Genomic DNA, 26,478 nt, shown 5'->3' with positions numbered 1-26,478 from the left:
ATCATCTACCTATTTAAAATGTATCTCTGTTTGACCTTGAAAACATACCTAACATGACTATAAGTTTGATTGTTACAGATGACTACCTACTAAACTGTCTTTCTTTATTATCCTAAATAGCTTTCAAGAACTAAAACTTTACATTTCATTTTTAAATGAGCTGTATAGGCACACTACCTTAAAAAAGAATAGAAATATATACAATACAACAAAATAACCTTAAGTTTGTAAATTTGTATTAATATACAAAAATCCATACCAAGGTGTAATATTTGAGACTGGTGGCTATTCAAAAGTAGATTCAACAATCCACCCTTTTATCCCATCATTTCTATACTATATCCCCCTTTTCCCTTCAGTAAGAGATCCCTCAATCTAATTTTCTTTGTTCACCTTTTTTCCTGACCATGACCAATAACAACTTGTAACCAACCCCCCTGAATGATGACAAACATCCATAGCCTACCAAATGACCAAAACCCACCAACCCCACCTCTTGGGAATGTGGATGTTGTGTTCTCTTGACTGCTTCCTATTGTCTGGGGATGATGGAATGTTTAGGGGGTCAAATCCTGGGAGAGCTGGCTTTAATTTTTTTTATTTAGTCTCTGTGTGATGGGAAAATGTAGAGCATATTTGAAGTCTTTTCTGGATAGTCTGTGAGGCTGGACCATCTCAGCTAGCAGCTTTGAAGTTGTTCTGGATTCAGAACTTGGAGGAAATTGCAAACAAACAGAGACATTCCGAGAGGCTGTATCATCTGGGCTACTTGTCTTTATTGGTGTCTGGGCATTTTTTTCTGAACACCCATAAATGTTTAAAGGTAACATATATATCTGCATTAACATAAGTATGGAATGTGCAGTATGTACAAATTAGTTGAAGATGATTTTTTTGTTTTATGTTTGAGCAGGTAAAAGGTATCTGTCAACTTTATAAGTCCATTTGGACTGTATAATCAAACCTCTATCCATGTCATAGGAAAGGATGACATGTAATAATAAGTAATAAGGACTCTGTAGCCAACAAGTTTTATCATATTTCATCCAGTCTCAGCTGTTCCTGTAGTAGAGAGGTCAGTATATATATCATCTGTCCTGTAGTCTTTCTTGGTTTCTTTTTCCATGTCCATAGTCAAGATTTTCAGGTCTCTTCTGATCAATTCTGATCTTTATTAATTTTGAAGAGAACCATAACTTTTTGTTTTCTGTGGAAACAAAGACATAACCTCTCCCCCAACATAACGTATTTCTGACTTCCATTTTGAAATGAAGACATTTTTAAAATATATAACTTGGTTTAAATTAGCATCTTTTATAATCCAATGTCTCTCAGCAATTACTGTTGTTTCTACATTATCATTAAAAAAATTCAAAGTCAACAAAGCACCACACAGGATTTAGGTTCCTTGTGTGTTTCCCATCCTTATGTGGCTTATTCTTTTTATATTGCTTTACTTTTTAAAAAAAGACTTTATTATTTTTAACTATTTATTTTTTCTATGACTCTGTATACCCATTTTCTTTATTTAGCATCTAAGTACATTTTTAAACACACAGTAACCTGTTCAGAGGTTTTGTCAGTCTGGACTTCTTTTTTTCCATGTCTACAGCCTCCTCTGACAACATGAGGCAAATCTTAAACTGTTAGGCTACTGCTGCATGGCTCTTCTCACCACATAGCATGCTGGTGGCTGGCTCTTCCCCTCTCGGTTCTGTGAGTGCTTAGTCTCATGTTGGTGGGTACCGCCCTAGCCTTGTTTACCTGCCCCAGCTCTGGGAATTTGTTGTGTCTGCATGAAGAAGGAGTTTGTGCCCAGTGCTGCTTGCTCAAGTTCTCAGCTGTACAGCAGGACCTCTTAAAGGAGCCATACCTCTGCCTCTGTACACCAAGGCCTACCCAAGAGACTGCTTTCTCAGGCCTTATGTGGATATTCAAAGCCCATGTTGGATGTCATAGGTAATGAGTCTTTTTCTATCCTACCTTCAGCACCCAAAAAATAACATGGAAACTTTTTATTAATTATGAATGCTCGGCCTTAGCTTAGGTTTGTTCCTAACTAGTTCTTATAACTTAAATTAACCCATTTCTGTTAATCTCTGTTCTGTCACAAATTGCCTGTTCTACTTCTTCCGTGTCTCCTGGTGTCTCTTTTGCATGCCTATACCTCCTCCTACTTCTTTTCTCTGCCTGGAAGTCCCACTGATACCTCCTGCCTAGCTATTGGCTGTTCAGCTTTTTATTACACCAATTACAACAATACACTTTCACATGCTGTACAAATATACCACAACAATGATCATAAAGGTCTTAATTTTTAAAAAGTTTTATTTTGTAAGGTGCTCCTTTCTTGCTTTTTCTCTTGGGTCTGCCAATGATAAAACCCTATATAGATGCCTACTATGAAAAATGTGTACATGGAACATGCCAGGAACATGTGCTTCCAGGTGGGAGAAGGACATGGCCAGGTGAATGATCCAAGCAGACACTTAGAGATATTAGTGTCTTAAGATACTTACTTGAATATTAGAGTGAATCCACATATTGTAAACACAATGGCCAAATAACCCACTACACCAAACGTATAGCTGATCTTATAGATTAGAAGAAAGCTTTTGTAGACCAACCTGTGGGAACAGAGAGTAGAAGTAACACAGAGTAGCAAAGAAAGCACTCTGTCTTTCAAACAGCCTTTAAACCAAATCTTCCTATATTGATCTTTGGGTTGAGGATCTTACAGTGTTTTTATTCTTTTAAGACAGGGTCTCAGGCAGCCAAGCTTGTTTTAAACTTGAGATCTTCCTGCCTCCACTTCTGGAGTGTGAGATTACTCTGCTTGCTCCTCAGCTTTCTTTACCTCATTCCGACCCCAGTTTTCCTCTGTGATTTCAAATCACCTTCCCCAGTTTGCTTCCTGTTGGAAGCAATGTATCACATACATAATTAAAATCCCTGATATTAATAAATCGAGCTTTCATTACTATTTTAAAAGATACTTTCTTTCTCTTTTTGGAAAGAAAGTGCCGGGGGTGCATTGCCATGGCCATACTTTATTACTTCATTTTCACTGAGTTCCAATTAGAAAGGACTAATTGTGAATCCTTATTTGAATTTTGTTTGAATAGGGGCTGTGGGCTAGCCTGAGAACTGAGTTGTGAAACAGACACTTGAGAGCCATGTATCCTGGTGCCTCCTACCCAGGTGCATTCATGCCCATGGAGGGTCAGGCAATGGTAGGGTCTGTGGAACAGATAATTGTACAGCTGCGCAGATTGGTTTTCATCGCCATGAGACTGTTGTGTCTCTAGAAAAGGCCAGAGAAGGTGGCAGGGTCTTTCTGCTGAGAGATACTTGAGTAATCAGTTCTTCTGATCTGCCTGTGCTGAGCAGCTCACATCACTGCAAGAGCAGCCAGTTCAGAATGGAGGTTTATGTTATAAAGGGGATGATGCTGGGACATGAACCATGACTAAGAGGGTCCTCCTGGCCCAGCCCTAGCCCCAGATAGAACTGCAGAGTAGGTTCCTTGGACTCCACACACATTCAAAGCCTCTCTTAGGCATGAGCCTGCATAGGAGATGCTCCCAGCCTACTTAACTGCAAGGCTACTTTGTGCCAAGTGACTTACAGATTTAAGGAAGCCACAGCATGGTGTTGGAGGCAGAGCTTTGTAGACTGTCATTTTTGGATTGACCCTGGCTTGACACTGTAGACCTTGGTCAACTTCCGTGGTGGTTCTTCCCATGACTGCCTTGTTTGTAAAGTGATGAGGATGGGGCTGACTCCTAACACTGACCTGGAGTGTATATGATATAATGCATTCCTTTAAAAGACTAGACATGTTAAGTCCCCGACATGCTGCCTCAGTGTCTCAGGTGTATTAGATTATCCCTATGCTCACTTCACTGCTCACTGGGCTACATACTTCCGGGAACAGTAGAACCCAGAGCTTCCTGGCCTCTTGAACTTACTCCAGGTAAGGAACTGTGCTACTGCCTCAGAGCAGCCTCCATATGAAAATAGAACCCTACTGTCGTTCCCCTGCATGTAAAGATCCAATTAACAGTTTTGAATTGTGCTGTGTTGGAAAACCACATCCGTCTCAGCATGTACATTTGTTTTCATCTTTAGTAAAGGGTAAAATTGTAGGTACACCAAATAACAGTTTAACAAAAATTTATGGTTTAGCATCAGTAAATGTTGATTCACACACATATTTTATAAATCAGTGTATCTGGGGGGGGTATATTAAAAAATGTATTGAAAACATTTAAGAAATGCTGCTTTAAAACACTGTGGAAACCTTGGCTATTGGGCTGACTTGGGGCACGTGGAACCCAGTGCAGGCAGAAGCTGAAAGGGATTGCTGAGATGGAGATGGCATGATACCCTGGCCATCTGAGATATATGGACCATGAAGAGTAGCTAAGCACATTTGGGTAATTCCTGTAGTGAAGGGTCTCTGCTATGGTGAGCTGATTTGCTTAGGAGCCTGCACTGAACAATTGTGCAGTGGGAAGGTAAAATGTTTTGTTGGAAGTGAATTACTTGTACTGTTTGTGTTCAAGGGATGAACTCAAATATATTTGGGTTCTGAAAACACTTTGACAAATCTTAAATAGCTTATAATATTTGGTAACCAGGAGAAAGGGAGCCATGTGCCTATTTCTATTGACTTTTAAAGGCTTTCTAAGACTCTATCTGACTAGTCTAAATTGTCTTCTGACACTACTCCCAAGTTCTTCCCAATGGGGAATTAAATTAACTCTCTGAAAACCTGCATTCATTAACTGTTTTTTTTTTTTCTTGAGATAGGGTTGTTGTGGAATGTTATTTTAAGATGTGTTACTTTCATTTGTGCTGTGGAACATTTGTTTAATGATGCAAAGAGTGTTGCATTCTTTTATGTTGCATTTGTTTAACTCTGTGAAGCTGTGTTACTTTGCCAGTCTAAAACACCTGATTGGTCTAATGAAGAGCTGAGTGGTTAATAGCAAGGCAGGAGAAAAGATAGGTAGGGCTGACAGGCAGAGAGAATAAATGGAAGGGGAAAAAGAGAGAAAGAAAGAGAATTGAGCAAGAAAAGGAGGAAGATATCATGGGCCAGCCACCTAGCTACCAGCAAGTGAAGTAAAGAAAAGTATACAGAATAGAGAAAGCTAAAAGCCCAGAGGCAAAAGATAGATGGGATAATTTAAGTTAACAAAAGCTGGCTAGAAATAAGCCAAGCTGAGGCTGGGCTTTTATAAGAAAGAATAAGCCTCCATGTGTGATTTCTTTGGGAGCCTGGGTGGTGGGTCCCCCAAAGAATAAAAAGAGCAAAGCGTACAAAAGCCAACAATATAGGGTCTTATCATATAGTTCAGGCTCATTTGGAACTTACTATGTAGCCCAGGTTGGCCTAAACCCACAGTTTTCCTCAAAAGCAGTGAATTCAAATATATCATCATGTTTATTTAAAAATCTCTCGTTGTATACTTTTCCTTTTTCAAGCTAATAGGAAAACTTACTATTTTATCTTTCCTAGTGTTTAACAGGAGAAAACCAAATGCACAAATGGGGAAATGATCATGAAAATGTTTCCTTCAGGCCTGTGATTTTTTTTTTCTCCAGCAGAGTAAAACTTTGCCATTGTCTCATGACCACTGAACACTACATCTTTATCTTGCAGTGGTACGTTAGTGAGGATTTGCACTCCACTACCAGACAGAGGGAGCAAGAGCAAACCTGTAAGCATATAAGCTCTGGTGAAAGACCTGTGATGACTTCATGGAATTGTGTAACTCTCAAAAAGATGACAGCCAACCTGTGATGCTACAACCCCACTTGCTAGACGCGCTTCCCTATAGGCCTGATGTGTTAGATGTGGTCAGGTCCAACCATAAACTTTCAGTCCTCACCCTGTTTTAATGTGTATGTGACATGAGAGAATAAAACAAAATGCTGAGCTAAAAATAAACATGTAAAGAGTGCTCTAGAGATTTAAAAAAAAAAGTTTCACTTCCTTTTTCCCCTTCCTCTGCCGGTTAAAGTCTGCAGTAATGAACTGTACAGGAGGCTAGTCTGAGTTGCCATTACACAGGGTCTGTGAATTAAGAGTGGAATAAACAGTCTCTGGATGGTTTTGCTGCAAAGGTTAAAAAAAAAAAAAAGGGTCAAAGGATGATTGGAAACCTGTAGACACTTCAAGACAGAAGGAAATGAAATATACTTTTTACTGTTTACAAGAAAGAGATGAAGTCAGGCATGGTAGTAGAGGTCTGTAAAAATATTTTCAAGATAACCTACCCATTTAAACATTTGGTTTTATCATCTACAATACTAGGAAAGATAAAATGTTAATTCCAGCTTTGCGAGAGGCTAAGGCAGAGAGATTGTGAGTTCTAGGCATAGATCTAGCATTTATTGTGAATTCTTGTCTCAAAATAAAACAAGAACAACAACAAACAAACAAAAACCAAGAGCAACCACATGGAAACTTCAACCCAAATTAAAAATGAAATAAAAGGGACTGTGAAGAAGGAGTCAGTAGAACACTGAAGTGTTTGCCCCAAAAGCAGTTCCCAGGTAGCTCTGAAGAGGATGTCCCTAGTAAGAATGTAGAACATTCCACACATAGAAACTGCCACCAGTAGTAAAGAGAGCTTCACTGTCAAGTACAAAGGGACAGCCCACATCTGCAGCAAGGCCACCAGCTATCAGAGAAATGAAGAGGAAGTCTCGTTCAAAGACGGGCCCCAAATGGCACCTCAGTTTACTATATGATGCTGGCAATCTCTGAATGAGACCTTGGGCCTGGGACCTCCATCACTCTTTAAATGATTTAGACTCCTTCTGGTGGAAAGCGCCCTTGCCGTCATGTCTATCCCATAGCATTGGCTCACCTACCAGCTGTGAGTTAATTCTACAGATAAGTCACGAAGGATTGGCACATTTGAGATTGGTCCAAGCGATAGGGATTGTTCCAGAATGCCCAGGCCTTACTGTTCCTTTTGCCTGACTACTTCAGATACAAGCTGTGTAGGGCTTCAACAGTGAAAGTCTTTTGGACAGGGAAGCGTCAACATAGTTGTAAAACTGGGAATAGCGATGTCTGTGCAGCCTCCGTATCCTGCAGGGTGACAAAGATTTAAAATACAACCCATAGAGGAAGGCGCTCTGAAAACCACACTGTGTTACATGGAGCCCAGGGTTTGCGGTTATCAACACATGCCTGTGTGAAAGGGCACAGTGCTGTCGAAGGAGGAAGTGGTGGTCAGTGTCTCAGAGCAGCTTCCAGGACATCTGCCTGGATCCCCATGAGCACTGCAGCTCAGCTCTCACCTCTATTAATTACATCCTCTCTTCTTGTTTTCCTTCTCTCTCTTCAGCAGCTACCGGTACCCTTTCCGGAAAGCATGATGTACGGACCTCAGTCATTTGTAGTGCTCTGTGTCGGCACCACTGACCAGAGGCCAAGTGGCCTCCAGAGGGTAAACTTAATCTGGCTGGGCCCAACCCCACATGACAGGGATGAGGACAGACTAAGTTGATGGGCTGTAGTTAGCTGGTTGCTAGGGTTATTTAGGCCACAGCTATACTTTCAGAGCAGGCCTATCTATCAGCTAGCCACTTCTCTTGTAAAAAGTAGACCTGGAAAGTAAGGCCTTCAATCTTTGGCATTTTGCAGCATCCACACTTCTCAGCTGCTAAGAAATATCACAAAGGACAGCCAATGAGGTTTTATCTCCAAGTGGGAACAATTACATTTTATGATTATCTTGTAGAGCCCTGTTGAAGATTTGGGTCCTGGATCTTGACTTAACACTAAAGAGCCAGTTGGGCTGGGCGGTGGTGGTGCCCGCCTTTAATCCCAGCACTTGGGAGGCAGAGGCAGGTGGATCTCTGTGAGTTTGAGGCCAGCCTTGTAGCATGAATCTTAACAGGTCTTATTAATGAAATTAAACCCAAGGCCAGTTATTGGGGAGAATGCTGGAAGATCAGAGAGACAGAACAAGCCACAGTTTCCTCACCTTGCCAGTTCCTCAGCTGGTATTGTTTCCTCAGACTGCATGCTTCTGAGTCCTCATCCAAATCGATCTCAGCTGAACTGTGTTGCTCCAAAGCCTAAAAGCTTAACCAGCCAAATGCTGAACCAGCCAAATGCTGCTAGTTTCTGGTCTTCACGTCTTATATATCTTTCTACTTTCTGCCATCACTCCCTGGGATAAAAGGCTGGATTTCTGGGATTAAAGGTGTGTGTCACCTGCCTGGCTGTTTCTGATGTGGCCTTGAACTCAGAGATCCAGAGGTATTTCTGTCTCTGGAATTCTAGAATTAAAGGTGTGTGCTACCACTGTCTATCCTCATGTTTAATATTGTGGCCATCCTGTTCTCTGACCCCAGATAAGTTTATTAGCCTACACAATATTTTGGGGAACACAATACCACACAGCCTGGTCTACTGAGCCAGATCCAGGAAAGGTGCAAAGCTATACCCTGTCTTGAAAACAAAAACAAAAACAAACAAACAAAAAAAGAGCCAGTTGGAAGAACAGATGTGTAAATGCCACTGTAGGAATTCTTTCAACAACAGAAAGGGCAATATGGCACCACCAGAGCCCAGTGATCCTACAACAGCAAGACCTGAACATTCCAATGTAGCTGAAACACAAGAAAATTATCTTAAAAATTAATTTTATAAAGATGATAGAGGCCCTTACAGAGGGAATGAAAAATTCCTTTAAAGAAAGCGAGGAAAAGACAAACAAAAATTTGGAAGAAATCAATAAATCCCTTAAAGAAAGCCAAGAAAAAAATCGTCAAACAGGTGAAGGAAATGGTTCAAGACTTGAAAATTGAAATAGAAGTAATAAAGAAAACACATACCGAGGGAATTCTGGAAATAGAAAAATTTGGGGAAGCAAACAGGAACTACAGATGCAAGCATCACCAATAGAATACAAGAGATAGAAGAGAAAATTTCAGGCATTAAAGATTCAATAGAGGAAAGAGATTCATCAGTCAAAGAAAATATTAAACCCAATAAATTCCTAACACAAAACATACAGGAAATCTGGAACACCATGAAAAGATCAGACCTAAGAATAATAGGGATAGAAGAAGAAGAATTCCAGCTCAAAGACACAGAAAGCATATTCAACAAAATCATAGAAGAAAACTTTTCCAATATGAAGAAGGACATGCCTATGAAGGTACAAGAAACTTATAGAATGCCAAATAGGCTGGACCAAAAAGAAAAGAAAATCCCCTCTATATATAATAGTCAAAATACTAAACATACAGAATAAAGAAAGACTATTAAGAGCTGCAAAGGAAAAAGGCCAAGTAACATATAAAGGCAGACCTATCAGAGTTACACCTGACTTCTCAATGGAGATAGGCGTTCTCAATGGTCTTGGATAGACATTTTACAGAAACTAAGGGACCATGGATGCCAGCCCAGACTACTATACCCAACAAAATTTTCAATCACCATAGATGGATAAAACAAGATATTTCATGACAAAACCAGATGTAAACAATACCTATCTAGAAATCCAACCCTACAGATAGTACTAGAAGGAAAACTCCAACCCAAGGAAGTTAGCTAGATCCACAAAAACACAGGTAATAGATAATCTCACACCAACAAATCCCAAAGAAGGGAAACACAAACACTACTACCACCACCACCATCCAAAGTAAAAAAACAAAACAAAACAAAACAAAAAACCAGGAATTAACAATCACTTGTCGTTAACATCTCTTAATATCAATGGACTCAATTCACCAATAAAAAGACACAGGCTAGCAGAATGGATATGAATACAGGATCCATCCTTCTGCTGTGTACAAGAAATTCACCTCAACTTCAAAGACAGACATTACCTCAGAGTAAAGGGTTAGGAAAAGATTTTCCAATCAAATGGACCTAAGAAGAAAGCCAGTGTAGCTATTCTAATATCTAACAAAAATAGACTTCAAATTAAAATTAATCAAAAGACATGGAGAAGGACATTTCATAGTCATTGAAGGAAAAATCCATCAAGATGAAGTTTCAATTCTGAACATTTATGCCTCAAATACTAGGGCAAACACATTTGTTAAAGAAACATTACTAAATCTTAAATCACACATCAAACCCTATACATTAATAGGGGGAGACTTCGACACCCCACCCTCACCACTGGTCAGGTCTGCCAGACAGAAACTTAACAGAGAAACAAGGGAACTAGCAGATGTTATAATTCAAAAAGACTTAATAGATATCTATAGAACATTTTACCCAAACACCAAAGAATATTCCTTCTTCTCAGCACCTCATGGAAACTTCTTTAAAATTGACCAAATACTTGGTCATAAAGCAAACCTCAACAGATACAAAAAATTTGTAATAACCCCCTGTATCTTATTGGACCACCATGGCTTAAAGCTAGAGTTCAACAACAACACAAAATGCAGAAAGCCTACAAACTCATGGAAACTGAATAACTCTCATCTGAATCACCACTGGATCAAGGAAGAAATAAATAAAGGTTAAAGACTTCCTAGAATGCAGTGAAAATGAATGCACAACATACCCAAACTTATGGAACACAAAGAAAGAAGTGCTTAGGGGAAAGTTCATAGCACTAAGTGCCTACATAAAGAAGTTGGAGAAATCTCACACTAGAGACTTAACAGCACACCTAAAAGCTCTAGAACAAAAAGTGCAAACTCACCCGGGAAGAGTAGATGGCAGGAAATAATAAAACAGGGCTGAAAACAATAAAATAAAAACAAAGAGAACAATACAGAGCATTAATGAAACAAAGAGTTGGTTCTTTGAGAAAATCAACCAGATAGACAAACCCCTATCCAAACTAATCAAAAGGCAGAGAGAGAAAATCCAAATTAACAAAATCAGAAATGAAAAGGGGATGTAATAACAGACACTGAAGAAATCCAGAGAATCATCATACTTCAAAAACCTGCACTCTACAAAACTGGAAAATCTAAAAGAAATGAACAATTTTCTTGATAGATACCTCATATCAAAATTAAATCAAGACCAAATAAACAATTTAAATACACCTGCAATCCCTAAGGAAATGTAAATAGTCATTAACAGTCTCCCAACCAAAAAAATGCTCAGGGCCAGATGGTTTCAGCGCAGAATTCTATCAGAATTTCAAAGATGAGCTAATACCAATACTCCTCAAATTGTTCCACAAATTAGAAACAGAAAGAACATTGCCAAATTCTTTTTATGAGGTCAGTTACCCTGATACAGAAACCACACAGAGATGCAGCAAAGAAAGAGATTTACAGATTAATCTCCCTCACAAACATCGATGCAAAAATACTTAATAAAATACTGGCAAACTGAATCTGAGAAAACACACACACACACACACACACACACACACACACATCATCATCATCATCATCATCATCATCATCATCCACCATGATCAATATGCATGATCCCAGAGATGCAGGGATGGTTCAACATATGAAAATCTGTCAATGTAATCCACCATGTAAACAAACTGCAAGAAAAAAACACATGATCGTCTCATTAGATGCTGAAAAAGCCTTTGACAAAATTCAACACCTCTTCACAATAAAAGTTCTGGAGAAATCAGGGATACAAGGAACATACCTAATATAATAAAAGCAATATACAACAAGCCAACAGCCAACATCAAATTAAATGGAGAGAAACTCAAAGTGATTCCACTAAAATCAGGAACATGAGTCCATTCTCTCTGTATCTATTCAATATAGTGCTCTAAGTTCTAGCTAGAGCAATAGGCAACAGAGTGAGACCGGGGATACAAATTGGAAAGGAAGAAGTCAAACTTCTGCTATCTGAAGATAATATGATACTATCCATAAGTGATTCCCAAAATTCCAGGGAACCCCTACAGTTGGGACTGGAGTTACAGATGGTCCCAAGCCACCATGTGAGTGCTGGGAAACTAACCATGGTTCTCCGTAAAGGCAATAAGTGGGTCCTATGGATTCATGTACTCATGCATATCCCCTCCCACTACACATAATTAGAAATAATAAATTTAAAAAATAAGGAACTACTTCTAGAAGATCCCAATTTTCTGTTTCCTTCATGCCTGGACTTAACCAGCAACAAATAGTAGCATTCTGTGTACAGACATAATTCTTAAAAACAGGCTTCAGAGATTAGAAATGAGAACAGAGCAAAGGTATCATCATAATATCTTTAAATTGTGTCTCTAGCACCATATTTTCTCAAGAGAAAGGCAAAAACTCATATTACGAATTGAATAATTGTATGAGGAGGTGTTTCAAAAGTGAGGATCATATTTCATAGCAATTTAAAAGATTCTTTATCAATTTCCAGAGCAGTTAAAACTCTTCGTTTTTAATAGTTACTGCCACATATGAAATGTAGGAATGCCGTGTCTCATAAATAAACACATGCACTAAGGGAGATCAAGGCGTACACATGCAAAGAAGGATGCCTGGCATGTGGAACATATTAACAATGCCAGAGGGGTCACCATCTGGGCATGTGAGGAGAACGCGCATCTGCATCATTGGTGGAGGGCAGCTCCAGCATCTGGATCGCATCACCCGTGTTCTCCCCACCCACACATCATAGCATGAGGGATTTCCTGACAAATCAGATGTTGCCCAAAGGTACCATTTTTTTTTCCTTTCCTGTTGTCATGCACATAAATGAATGGCAAAAGAATCACAGATCAAATCAAATCAAAGTTACATTTCATTTGTCTAATTGGACAAAATGATGAATGGGCCAAGCGTATTAAAGGAAAGGAATTGTGTGATGCTTGTTTTCCTTGCACTGAAGTCCCCAACTATTTACAACCATTTGTATGTGTGGATGGCATACAGGGAGGGCAGGAGGGTACTTAGACATAAGGAGAGAAACATTATGGAAATCTATGACGCCAGGAAACACTGACGCTCTCAGTTCTACGGCACTTACAGAAAGTGTGGACGTAAATCTGAGAAAGAAGAATGCATGGGATCCTGGCATATGACGGGCCTAAGAATGGCAGTTATCCACACTGCTGTCTCCCAGTCAACCCAGATAGTTGATTAGTCATTTAACTCTTAAAGAAGATGCAGCAATGGAGTGTACATAGCTACGTCTGTGTAGATCCTGCAATGGTACACTCATAACTGTCTGTTTTTTCATCTTGCTTCATTTTCAAAAGACGTGAGCAGACACATGCACTATTAGCACAATAATCATTTCTAGTGTTTCATGTCTGTTACTAGGCAGGAAGTTTGATTTAAACAGAACAAAACTTTGATCTGCCATAAATTATTTGCCTTTGCATTGAGGTAAGTTAATGGTGTGTCTGAACCCTGAATTCTGTATAGGTAGTTTTCAGGCCCTACTAATTTGTGGAGTCATTGATGGATTCTTTTTTAGTGGAGACATCTCTCTACTTCCTGAACATATGAAAAATAGCTTCACATTAAAACAGAGAGAGATAATAGTATTGAAATGTTTTATGTTTTAACCAAGAGCTGTTAAGAGCACTTGGAAATGATTTAACATCGAAGTTCTGCCAATGCCTACTCTATATCAAAATTATCACCTTGAGTAAAAAAAAAAAAAAAAAGATTACTGGCTGGAAAGAAAAATTCCAACTTTCAAATGGTCGATCTATGCCATGATGGAAATACTACATATAGTAGTATGTCAGACAAAGTAGGAGGTTCCCACTTTGCATCTATACTCCTGATATCACGTAGGCCAGCTTGTATTTTTAGACTCTATTTGACAAGTAGATAATTTTCTTTGCTTTGTATATTTATAATAATTTGCTCTGAATTTTGCAGCTCCTAGACCACAGAGCATAATCTGTTAGGACAAATTAAATGACAATTTCATAACTCTGTGTGTGTGTGTGTGTGTGTGTGTGTGTGTGTGTGTGTGTGTGTGATGTGTGTGTGTGGGGTTATGTGTAAGGCAGTAGTCTCAGACTTGCTAGGTGGCAGGTTCTGGCCTTGAACGCCTGGACTCTTGGCCTCTAGTTCTGAAGTATTGGGATTAAAGGTGTCACTTATCACACCTGTTTCAGAAAGTGTACTGAGATTTGTGAATTCTCTGTCCACTTAAGTACATTCCCTGCATTATGCTTGAAGAAAATGATGTGAAGATAATGATACCATCAGTGTATAAACAACATATATAAAAATATCATATATGTATATATAGTTATTTACCCACCTATTTCTTTCTCTTGCATAGAATTTGTAAACTCCTATACAAGCATCAAGAAACTCAGCTCCCACTTCAACCTGTTTAACTAATTGCATACTTCTACAAAGTAGGGCCAGACTGCTAACCACTAACCACGTGGGAAGCGATTTTACCAACTAAGAGTTCTGTGCTTACATGTAGTCTGCAATGCCTTCAATTTTTCAGTCTCCACTGATTACTGACATGACTTGCGAGTACGCTTTCTACTCGAGACGGCACGGCGTATGAAAAGCCTGCCAGTGGCATCTGTGCTGGAGGTACCTGAGAATGAGGACATCGATCCCTTTGGACCTGCCCCTCCACATATTCTACCAAGCCTGCCTTCTGTGAGCCAGGGAGAAAACACCCCTTGTGTCCTGAGGGCAGACTTTATGGTGTATGCATGTCATGTTCTCACCCATCCAACTGTTACTGGGTCTTGTAATCCTCCTACTCTGTTTGTTCTTTATGATTTTCTTTCTCTCTCCTGCGGTGGTTTCCATGAAATTAGAAATGATATTGAGATTGTTAAAGCTGTTATGCAGGTCGTGGGCAAAACCCAGAAGACTGGTGGCTGAAAACATATTTATATGTCACTAGCTAGAAGACAACTTGATGAATTACAGAGTGATGAAGAAGACTTAAGCCGAGAGGAAGCTGGCAGTCTGGCACCTTAAACCATTCCTTATACCTCTGTGCCTTCTGAGAACCTGAAAGTAGATGGCTTCTGGGGTAATAACCTCAGATATTCTGATAATTATTAACCTGCCAAAGAATGAGCTGGTATGCTTTGGCTTTCTGCCTGAGATCTTCTATGTGCAATCTAGGAGCACGGGGTACACTTTGCTGATTTCCAAAAAGAACTTTTGAAACTATTGTGAAAAACCCAATCACCTGTTGAATTTTCTCATCCTCTATTTCCTTGTATTATTACAATAAAAGACTGGAGTTGAGTCGGATCAGGAAGAGGCGGAGAAGATGCACATCTCCAGATCTGACAAGACTTGTCAGCTTCACCAACTCGTGTGTCTGAGTCTTTTCTTGTGCCTGCCAGACATCCCTGCCCTTTGAGACCCTCAAAACTGCTGAGGCTGGTCCCTGGCAGCTTTCCCACCAACCTCCTTCAGGATTGTTTCTCACATTTGCAATTTACTCAGCTCCTTTTGTTAGTCTGCATTCTTCTTGGAATCCCCAATCTCATCTGACCTTTAAAATTTTCTGTCTTGTAAGGTCCACTTTCTGCACCATACAGTTCTATGGATTTGGCAAATGAGTGTTTTGTATTCATGAATACAGTACAACACAGATAAATTTTACTGATCTTAAAAAACAACCCAACTCATTCCATCTGTTTATTTCTTTTCTTCCCTCTGAAGTACTGGCGACCACTCAGTGTTTTACTGAATAGGTTCATGTTTCTGCATATTCCATATAATTAGAACCATGCAGTATGCAGCCCTTCACCAGGGTTTTCCCATGTCTTTCCAGAGCTTGGAAGCTTCTTTTCTTTTCTTTTTTTGCCGAGTTGTATTTCATTGCATGGACATATCAGTTAGTCAATTTATTCAGAGGTTAAAGAGTACCTGGGTTGCTTCCAGTTGGGGATGATTATGAATAAAGCTGATGTCTATCCATGTATCTATCTAACATTGTATCTATATATCTATCTTTCCATCACACACACACACAGACACACACACACACACACACACACACACACACACACACACGCCCCAGAGATTTTAGTGAACGCAGGTTTTAAACTCAACCAAGTAAACACTCAGTAGAGTGATTGTTGATCATATGGCAAAACCATGACCAGCCTTTGGGGGAGACTACCCAATAGCTCCAAAACTGCCTTTCCAATTTTGCCTTCTCAGCAATGAGCTCCTGCTCCTTCTGCCTTCTCAGCAGCACTCAATGCTGTCAATTTTTTGTACTTCAGCCTTTTTAATAGCATGCATTTGTATTTTATTATCATCCCAATTTGCAGTCCCCTATGACATTCGATGATGATGATGATGATGATGATGATGATGATGAGTTTCTTTGCATATGCTCACTTGCTACATTCGCATCTTTCCAGTTAGCTTGTTACTTTTTAAATTAGTTGCTTTTCAAAAAACATTTTAAAAATTATGTGTGTGTGTGCCTGCATGAGTTTATATACATGATGTGCATGCAGGAGCCCAAAGAGGGCAGAAGAGGGAGCTAGATTCCATGGTTAAAGGTAGTTGTGAATCACCTGATTTGGGGAGTAGGAACCAAACTCAGGTCCTGTGTAGGAGCAGTAAATGTTTTTAACTGCTGAGCCATCTCTCTAGCCCCAAATTAGTTGCCTCTTATAGATGAATTTTAAGTATTTTTGGATTCAAATTCATTTCCAAGTATGTGTTTCTGTAAATATTTTCTCTCAGTCGGAGGCCTGTTTATTATTTGGTTTTCATTTTCTTAACAGTATCTTTGACAGGATAGTTTTTAATTTCCATAAATTAAAATTTACTGATATTTTCACTCATGAATCAGAATTTTTAACATCAGGCCTAAGAATTTGACACCAAATCCAAGTGCACTGAAGTATTTTTCCTATGTTATCTTCTAAAAGTCTGTATTTTATATTTCAGTCTAAAATACTTTGACTTTTTGTGGAAATTATAGGTTTTGCATCCAGATTAACTTTTGTTGCATACAGAAGTTGAATTGATCCATCACTATTTATTGAACGTCTAGACATTTTTCTTTGAATTGTCTGCCTGTGATTAGGATGACTTATTTGTATTAGGTGACTGCCCATTCTGGCCAGTCATTGTGTGTTTATTCCGTTTGCTAGCACCACACTATCGTTGACTGAAGCTTTGTAGCAAGTCTTGAAGTTGGATAGTGTTTTCCTCTCATTTGATTCTCCTTCAGTGTTGGGCTTGCTAGGCCTCTTTGACATTTTATATAAACTGTGGAATCATTTTGTACTACACAAAATGGCTTGCTGGAATTTTGATTGGGCCTTTAAATTAATTGATTCTATAGGTCAAACTGGGAATAATTAGCATTTAACAACACATAATTTAAACATGAGGTATCTTTTGGCTTATTTTAGAGCTTTTCAGTTATCTGCATAGAGATCCTGCACATATTTTCTTTGATATATACCTAAGCTTTCTCACTGCTACTGTGAATGGTAGACCTCCCCTAGGACCACCCCCATTCACCTATCTCTGTGATTTTAAGGTGGTGGCTTCCTGTGTCCTCACTCCTCTGACAGGTTCAATAGTTTTTGATGCTCAGTTTGCTCAGGTGACTGATTGGTTTGTTGTTGTTATAAGATGGGAGTGATGACTTCTACAGTTTTTATGTGCTGGAGCAGAAACTGGCAGTCTTTCTTATTTCTTTACTGTCTTTTATCTTAATTATCAGGAAAATGAGATTCACTATGATTACATGAGTGGCTAGAGTCTTTCAACTCCTGAGTAAGCCAGTGGTCTTCCCCTTCATCATCCTGCCTCCAGTTCCATTGAGTGCATCTCACAAAATTAGCCCAGGGAACTGTTCTGCAAACACAGCAGAGTAGAAGGGTATGGCAAGGCAGGACACATGTACACGTGCATTGTTTTAAAAAAGCTAATACATCAAAATGCCCTAATGTAAAATGCAGATCAGTGACCAATGAGTTAAAGTGGTTATATAGCTTTACAAAAATATCCAGAGAAGAATTCTTCCACTAACAGACTGCATTAGTAGTACTTGTTTATGCATGTGTAAATGTTAGATAGATGTACTGTCTGTTGCACATGTTCAGAGTCAACTAATGAACCACCTAGTTTCCATGCTAGAAATCCTCGTGGATATGTTTCTTAGCCACAGCTCTGTGTGACGGGTCCTTAGATATGTCTGGTGAATAGAGAAGGGAATCATGACTCAGGGATATTTAAGGAGTTTGCTCTTGATGTGAGAGTAAATGACTAGCGAGGGAGGCTGGATTTTAGCCTTCTATCTACAACTATTAATTATACAGCTTTGGCCAATATGTTTAAACTCTATAAACTACATTGTACAAAGTGGGATTAAAAATTAAGTGTCATTCCATGTAACTGGACTAATGTTCAATTATATCAGGCTATAATAGTAATTCAGAAGTTTATATTACTATTAAAGTGATTATAATAATTATTATAATGTGATATTATAGCAATTATAATTGCATATGCTGTATATTGATATGCTACTAATATATTGGTGGTAATTATAGCAGCAAATCATGGCAATAAACTTTACTATAGGCCCTTTATTATATTACATTGTAGATTACATGGCCATTTTTTATATTATATTGTAGGTGATATGGTCCTCTGTTATATTGTATCGTAGAAGATCTAGAAACTTCACAAGTCTTATACATGAGTTCAAGGCTGTCAGTAGCCCTGGCAGATGCCATGTGATCTCAGGTGTCCATAGAAAATATTTAGAAACTTAGCTTTCTCTGGGTAGTTCTTTAGGATACCAAACTGTAGCCTCAAGATATTATCTCAAGTAATACCCTCAGTCCTGGTTTTCTGAACATAGTTCATTTAACATATAATTAAATAAACAGAGCCTCAACAGGCTGTGGGTGCTTCACAAAGCACTCCCAATTCCAGAGGTGGCAGATGTCACCAGAGTCATGCTGTGTTGTGATGACCTGCTCTGGAGATGAATTTCCAAGAAGGGATGTAAAGCATAGAACAACCAGGGCTACATGTGGGAAATCCAGGCCTCACTACTGAATCTCCCCATGAGTGACAGCATCAGTGGAGACATGCAGGGGGACAGCTACTTGATTTGCTCCTTTGGGACAACGCCATTAAGAAACTGATGGCCTGCTTAGTTTCTAAGCTAACCCAACAGAGTATGGCCACAAAGAGACCTGGCTCTGCGATCACTGTCAGAACCCCTTTAATCAAGTCTCTCAGCTTCGTGAAGAGTAAAACAGGATTGCTGCAAGAGAGGCCTCGATCTCAGTCACCTGATCATCTCCATGGTGATTCATAAAATAGGAGACCTGTGTGACAGAAATCGGAAATCCTCAACCTTAGAGAGCAAAAGTGGGGTGACTGAGGGGTTCTGGGGTCATCTCAAAGCACAGGCGTCTCAGGTGTCCAAGTCAGCAATGTGAATGAGAGAAGACAACTCAGAACCGCTGCTGAGACATCAGGCTTGCAAAGCCTACCTGGACCTGATGTGTCCTCAACCAGAGAGGGCCAGAAATATCGACGGACATAGGTCCTCCGAGAGATGCTGACTGCTGGGCAGGCTTACCTGGGTCACGGCGTCCACACTCGCTGCTACAGTGACATACTGTTTCAGAGCTGACACCGGAGCTGCTTTTTTAAACACAAGGACGGCGTCCTCAGCATTTGCCACCACAAAGCCCAACAGATAAAAAGGTCAAAGGAAGTAGGATCACAGATGATGGGCTGCTGTGGCATGTTTCCTTTCTAGGGCAGGGAGCAAACTGTGCAAAATTCACACCCCATTAGTGCAGAAACAAAATCTTCTCATATATCTAATTTGGAGATAGTTGTCTAGTACAGAGAAAAGTTGGGGAGATGGCTCAGTGGTTCAGAGCACGGGTCCGTAAATCCAGTTCTAGGTGATATGATGCCCTCTTCTGGCCTCCTCGGGCACTGCACCCATGTGACGTGCCTACATATATGCAGGAAAACACTCCTGGCACATAAAGTAAATAATAGTTTAAAATATTAAAAAAGCAGAGATGGAATGGAGCACTGAGTGATTTCTTAGGTCTTCAGGCTCCTTTTTGCATGAGGATTCGGAAGTTCCATCTTAGGTTTTTCCCTTTTACCTGGGGTGGGGGGCAAGATATACTTAAGAGTTCTTCTGTGATGCAGACAGTGTTATTTGATTCTAGTTTCATCTATTTAAAACTTATTCAAGTGCAATATAAGAGATGGTTTTTATTATTTAAAAATGTTTTTATTATTATTATTATTTTATTCTTGAGAAGTTCACAGAGGTATACAATGTTATTCCCCACACCCCTCTAACTCCTCTGAGTCTCCATCCACACCCCCATTTCTTGCCCTTTATTAAAAAGGAAAGGCAAAACCCCAAACCCACTGAGTCCACTTAGCACTACCCATATCCTCATGGTTGTAACATAGATAATCTACCAGCGGCCAAGGAGGTAGGCTTCCCCGCTCCTTTTTTTTAATTGACAAGATAATGATGACATACTGTTTTGATGGGCTTGTTGAAAAAAAAAATAAAGCAAGATGCTGTTCCCTCTTTAAATTAAAAATTGCTTCAACTTAAATAGTATACTGTAGCATGAATCTTAAAAGGTTTTATTTGGGAGGCATCCAGGCTGTGGGACCGGGACCTGTCCTTAGAGCATGAGCTGGCTGTTTGGAACCTTGGGCTTACACAGGGGCACTTTGCTCAGCCTGGAAGGAGGGGACTGGACCTGCCTGTACTGAATCCACCAGGTTTAAATGAATCCCCAGGAGAGTCTTGGCCCTGGAGGAGATGGGAATGGAGAGGAGGGGCTGGGGGGAAGGTGGGAGTGGGGGCAGGAGGGGGGAGGACAGGGGAACCTATGGCTGATGTGTAAAATTAAAACACAAATATAATAAAAAACAAACAAACAACCCCCCCCCCCAAAAAAAAGAAAGAAAAAAGAAAAAAAAAGGTTTTATTAATAAAAACAAACCTAGAGCCAGGTATTGGGGTGAATGCTGAAAGATCAGAGAGACAGAACAGGCCACAGCTAACCTCACCTTGCCAACTTCTCAGTTGATCCTGTTTCCTTAAACTGGAAGCCTCTGAGTACTCATCCAAATGGATCTCAGCTGAACTGCTGTTAAAAGCCTAAAAGCTTAACAGTCTCTAGTTCCTGGTCCTCACACCTTATATACCTTTCTGCTTCCTGCCATCACTTCCTGGGATTAAAGGTGTATGTCTCCATGCCTGGCTGTTTCCAGTGTGGCTTTGAATTCACAGAGATCGGCTGGATCTCTGCCTCCAGAATGCTAGGGTTAAAGGTGTGAGTGCCACCATTTTCTGGCCTCTGTGTCTGTCTAGTGGCTGTTCTGTTCTCTGACCCCAGATAAGTTTATTAGGAGGCACAACATATTGGGGGACACAATGTATCACCACAGCATACTGTACTGAAAATTCTGCTAAACCCTGGACTACACAGGAAATAATGTTTATGATGGGGAAATAAAATAAAATACTTGTCTAAGACAATCCTGTATTGTTCACAGGCAAGTCTTTTATAGCAAGCAGGGCAAGGCTCATGCCCACAGACAACACCCATAGAGGGCCTGCCCTTTTTTCTCTGCTTCTGCATTTGGGCCACCTTTGAACATAAACCTGGGGTTTTCTAAGCATGGTCTCAGGAAAGCCAGCACCAGAAATGCCTGCGAACTTGGTACCAGTTGAATCAGAAATTCTGATAGTGGGGCCTGAGAATCTGATTGGACAAAGCTGTTCAGGGAATTCTGATGTACCTTAGGTCACAGGGATGGTGAGGTTCGGTGGACACGCTCCAGTGGGGGTTGGTCTGCAGAAAGGATATCCTGGTCTGGGTTCCACATATCCATGGAAATGCAGAGCACCTGTGGAAAGATGTCCATTACTAATTACTCACCTTTGAGGAAACAACATGACACAGCTTCACCTTCTGATTTCTGCTATCCTAAACCTCATTTTCTAGGCTTTCAGCAGAGGTTTTTCATGCTCAAAGGGGAAAAATGATAGTTAATCCAAACCTTCTCACCTTGGCACTAGAGATATTTAGGCTAGGTAATATTTGTTGAAGGAGCTGGCCTGCATGGTGGAAGTTTACCAGCATCCCTGGTTTCTTCCCATTGGACACAAGGAACAGCCCTTTTCCCTCCACACTGTCCCCTTAGCCAGGTCTTGACAATCAGAAGCCTTTCTAGACACTGCCAGGGACCTCTGCAGAACAGAAGTGTGCTTGGCTGGGAAGCACTGTCTTAGCCAACACAGCCCTAGTCCATGGTGGCCACAAAGGAGAAATGTGGTAGCCAGAGGACCGGCCTGGAGGACTCACATTGTAAGAGTGGTTCTGCCTCTGTCTCCAGCATCACCTGCATGGTGATCAGGTCAGAGAAGAAGACCATCTCCATGTGCACGGCCTCGTGGCCCCCGTGCATCTGAGGCATCTTCTCCTGATTCAGGCTGCAACCGACAAATAGGCCATGAAAAAGACCTCTCTGCGTGTCTGGCGAAACAACCCCACCCTGGCTCATAGGGACATGAGGATTTCAAATGTAGATGGTGGTCAGCTTTGAAAAGAGTTCTTCTTGGTTTCTTCCTTTCCCTTGGGATTGGGGGAAGGAGCAGCAAAACCAACCCCCACTCCTCTAGCCCTTTGCGACTTTGACCTCAGCACTGTCGTTTCATTTAAGAGACCAAGTAGGTAGAGTTAGGCTCTGGCTGGTTCCAGATCAACGACGTTATTGTCTCATAACCCTGAGAATGTCATCTGTCTTCTTTGCAATAATTCCTTAGTAACTCATGATACACACAAGTCTATAAAAGAACTTACAAGTTGACTTTAGTTTCTACTATTTTTAAGCAAAAAGCGGTCCTGCAGATAGATGGTGCTTGTGCCCACGGAGGTGATCTCAACAGACCGAAAGCTCTAGAGTGGGCCGCATAAACAGTTATATTAGTACAACTGTGACAGGGAGAAAAACAAGTCTAGGTATTTTTCTTGGACAGGAAAGATGATAAATGGGCTTCAGTTTTAGTTGGACACTGCTCTGTACTGTGATAAATAACATCACTGAAGTAGCATGCCATCTGATATGTGACCTTGAAGAGACTCTAGAGCAAGTATTCTTGACCTTGACGGTAAATTAGGATTGTTAGGAAATTTTCGAAAATCCTGGTGCCCAACCTGCATCCCAGAGGCATTAAGTGACAAATAAGGGGTACTGAGAGCTGGATCACACATAGAAAGCTCAGCCCCTAGTTCTTCAGCCTGCCAGAATTCATGCATTGGAGATACAGCCCGGTCACCATCGCTTGTCAGCCCAACCTTGACAGCACTTTGATCTCGGCCCTTCAGCCCCTGGAAATACCAGGAAACGAGTGTTTGCTACATAAACCATCCCATCTGTGTTATCTGATTATGGCAGCCCTAGCAACGGGATGCAGATTTCCAGGATAGAAATTTATTTTTTAAAAACTTATTATGATAAGTTTCCTTTCCATGGCTACATAAAACTAATTGCCTTTTAGTGGGATGTGGTGCAGTATTTACATACACATATAGGCTGCATAATGCCTAAAGTATCAGTAATTAAAAATATAATCCTCACATACTTTAAGGGTGGTCAAGACTGGGAACCACCAGTCCAAAAGGCCGAGGGAGAGACAGAGAGACGTGGTGGTGGTGGTGGTGGTGGTGGTGGTGGTGGTGGTGGTGGTACAGACAGAGAGAGAGGGAGAGGAGAGAACGGGAGAGAGGAGGGGAAGGAAGAGGAGGGAGGGGGGGGGGGAAGAGGAAAGGAAGGAGGAAGGGAGGGAGAGACAGAGACAGAGACAGAGACAGAGAGGGAGAAAGAGAGACAGACAAAGTTAGTCAGATCTAAAGTCAACCCAATCAGGGGAGGAGGAAAATGTAAGTACAGGACAGCATGATCTCCATGGCAGTGGGACACGCTCAGTCACAGAACCTTCTGGCTGTTATCATGTTCAATTAGCTAGCGCTGCAGTCAGAAGCCTGTGACCTTTTAAAGGTTCTTGTTGGGTATGCCACCCATTTGGGGTCTCTCCTTTTCCAGCATTTCTACAGATCCTGGAAGTGTCCAGCACTTCAGAAAAGGGTCCCATCCAAACCCCGAGGTGCCCCCTGCTGGAGAAGGCACAGAAACGAGCTTTCTGAGATAATCAAGGCCAGAGGCGTGGAGCTTGGAGATGGGCTTAGGACATCAGTCCTGGAAGGGACAAGGATGGACTAGAACCCTTCATTTACCAAGTGAAGGAGCTGGAGTCAAATTGGGGATGTCACATGGATAAGGTTGCATGGATATGTTGGACGTTGATCAGAGACAAGCATGGTTGCTAAATGCTTGTGAGAGACACACTCACTCCTGGGAGAAATGGAAGTGAAGAAAGAGAAACGGCAGCCTGAGAACTCACACCTTCCGCAGACCTAAATCCAAATGAGCATTAAATATCCTGTGAAATGAATGGCCTTTCCACACAGGCCATGTGGAAAGGACACAGGACTCATGGATTCATCATCAGCCTAAAATGGGATGTCTACAGACAGAAAACATTTGCCTTAATATAGTAATCTAGTGTGTGTGTGAGTGCGTGCGTGCGTGCGTGCGTGCGTGTGTGTGTGTGTGTGTGTGTGTGTGTGTGTGAGTGTGTGTGTGTTGTGTGTGTGTGAGTGTGTGAGTGTGTGTGTGTGTGAGTGCGTGTGTGTGTGTGTGTGTGTGTGAGTGTGTGTGTGTGTGAGTGTGTGTGTGAGTGTGTGTGTTGTGTGTGTGTGTGTGTGTGTATACCTATATAACACCCCACCGCACACCCTCATGTATATGTAATGAAAATGCATCTCAAGTGGATGAACCTACATGGAAGTACTTTGAAGAGCATAAATTAGTATACACATGTAAGAACTATTTCCTATTTTGAATAGGAATACATTCATAATTGATTACTATAATGCAAGAAGGGAGGGCTTGCCATTTTTCTTTCTTTCATGAGGTACTCACAGTACCCGATGGCCCTGCTATAGGTCCCAGAACACAGAGGAAACAACGTGTAAAGAAAACCAGATGTGTCATGTGCCTAAAATAAACGAGAACTTCATAGTGCCACATTTTTAAGAACACACAAATCTAACTTGGTGGTACTGCAAGGGTCATGTGGGAGAAGACACATAAAATCCACACTCTGGGTCTAAAGGATCTGTGTTACATACACACATGCTATCTTACTCCCAGCCTATCTTAGGACATTGACAAATACAACAATGACTTCATCCAACCTCTCAAGCTCTTAAGAGGAGAATCTTACTGTTAATAAAAGCAGCCATAAAAGTACTAACAGCTTCTTCCATGCATCATCTGTGGAAAGCTTGGAAAACATAAGAGGACACTTACTAAAATTTCTTTATTTTCTCAACATGTATTTTAAAACATTACATGAGAAATCCAAACTAGAAAAAAGAAACTGTAACGTTCTCCAACACTGGAATCATTGAAGATGAAAGTAATTATAAAATAATTTGCTTACAGAATGAAAACAAAACAAACAAACGGAAAACACAACAAGACACCAGCAACCAGGTCACTGTTAATAAATATTTGATTCTCTTCCTAGGTCAGAAAACCAGATGTGTCTCCAATTCCTATACTTCAGCTTTGGCAAATCAGTCAAGACTGTGGAGAGTGGCCTCTCGTGGGCAGTGCCCCGTTAGCTTCAGGGATCTGGCTTGTAAATCCAGTACTCCTAAAAACCATCTGGGTGATGGTGTCTGGAGTGATGCTATCTTTAAGTTCAAGGCTTTAGAGCTAGAGCTAACTAGAAGTTGAATTTGTTTGGCATTATTGTTGTGCCTTCTAGGTAAGGAGGCATTACTGTGCAGAGCCTATATCCTTGCCATTGAACTGGCGAGCACAGACATTCCCAGAACAGAATCCACCAAAGAGTGCCTCCAGTTACTTAAAATCTTCAAATCAGTCAGTAGAAAAACAGCCTTACAACAGCTTATTTCCTAGGCCAGCAGTGTTAGAAGATTCCCTCCCAAAGCTGAAATTCCTGAAGATAGCAGAGAAGAGAAGGCAAATAGAACTCCAGTTACACAGATTTAGTATTGCCCACACCTTCTCCTCTACGCTTTCTTCAGATGGTGCAGGCAATTCTGACATGGTTCCGTCTAAAATTTCCAACTCAAATGGACTCTATATGAATATGTGCTTCTGTGAGAGGCACGAGGCGTTCCCTTAGAAGAAAGAGCAAAGCTTTGGACGACTGCTCAGTTTCTTAGATAGGCTCGGGCAACCTTTTCCTGGATGATGCCAGGAAACAGGAGGTGGTTGCTGCAATGCTTGATGCTGACATCCATCCCACGGCTTCCACAGGTGGGACCTAGATGGAGGTCACCGCAGCTGGGCTCAGGTGCCTTGTTCTAGGAATGTAGAAACTCTCAAGTAATAGCAGTGTCTATGTGTGGTAGGCTGAGTAAGAATGCCCCCTGTAGGCTCATGTTAGAA

At 40.8% G+C, this 26,478-nt stretch overlaps 1 protein-coding gene across 1 annotated transcript in view; it reads right to left on the bottom strand.

Annotated features, from left to right (window-relative positions):
* The window catches only part of Rnf175 (ring finger protein 175), a 40,844-nt gene that overhangs the window by 13,763 nt on the left and 603 nt on the right, over positions 1 to 26,478 (bottom strand). The window contains 4 exon segments of the mRNA XM_036191327.1: positions 2,520 to 2,627; positions 6,538 to 6,695; positions 19,514 to 19,575; positions 22,296 to 22,423. Coding sequence (XP_036047220.1) covers positions 2,520 to 2,627; positions 6,538 to 6,695; positions 19,514 to 19,575; positions 22,296 to 22,423 — 456 coding nt within the window.

This window comes from Onychomys torridus, chromosome 6 (assembly GCF_903995425.1).
Source record: "Onychomys torridus chromosome 6, mOncTor1.1, whole genome shotgun sequence".
NCBI classification, from domain to species: Eukaryota; Metazoa; Chordata; class Mammalia; order Rodentia; family Cricetidae; genus Onychomys; species Onychomys torridus.
The sequence above is the reverse complement of the archived record's forward strand: the minus strand, read 5'-3'. Positions and strand labels throughout refer to the sequence as shown.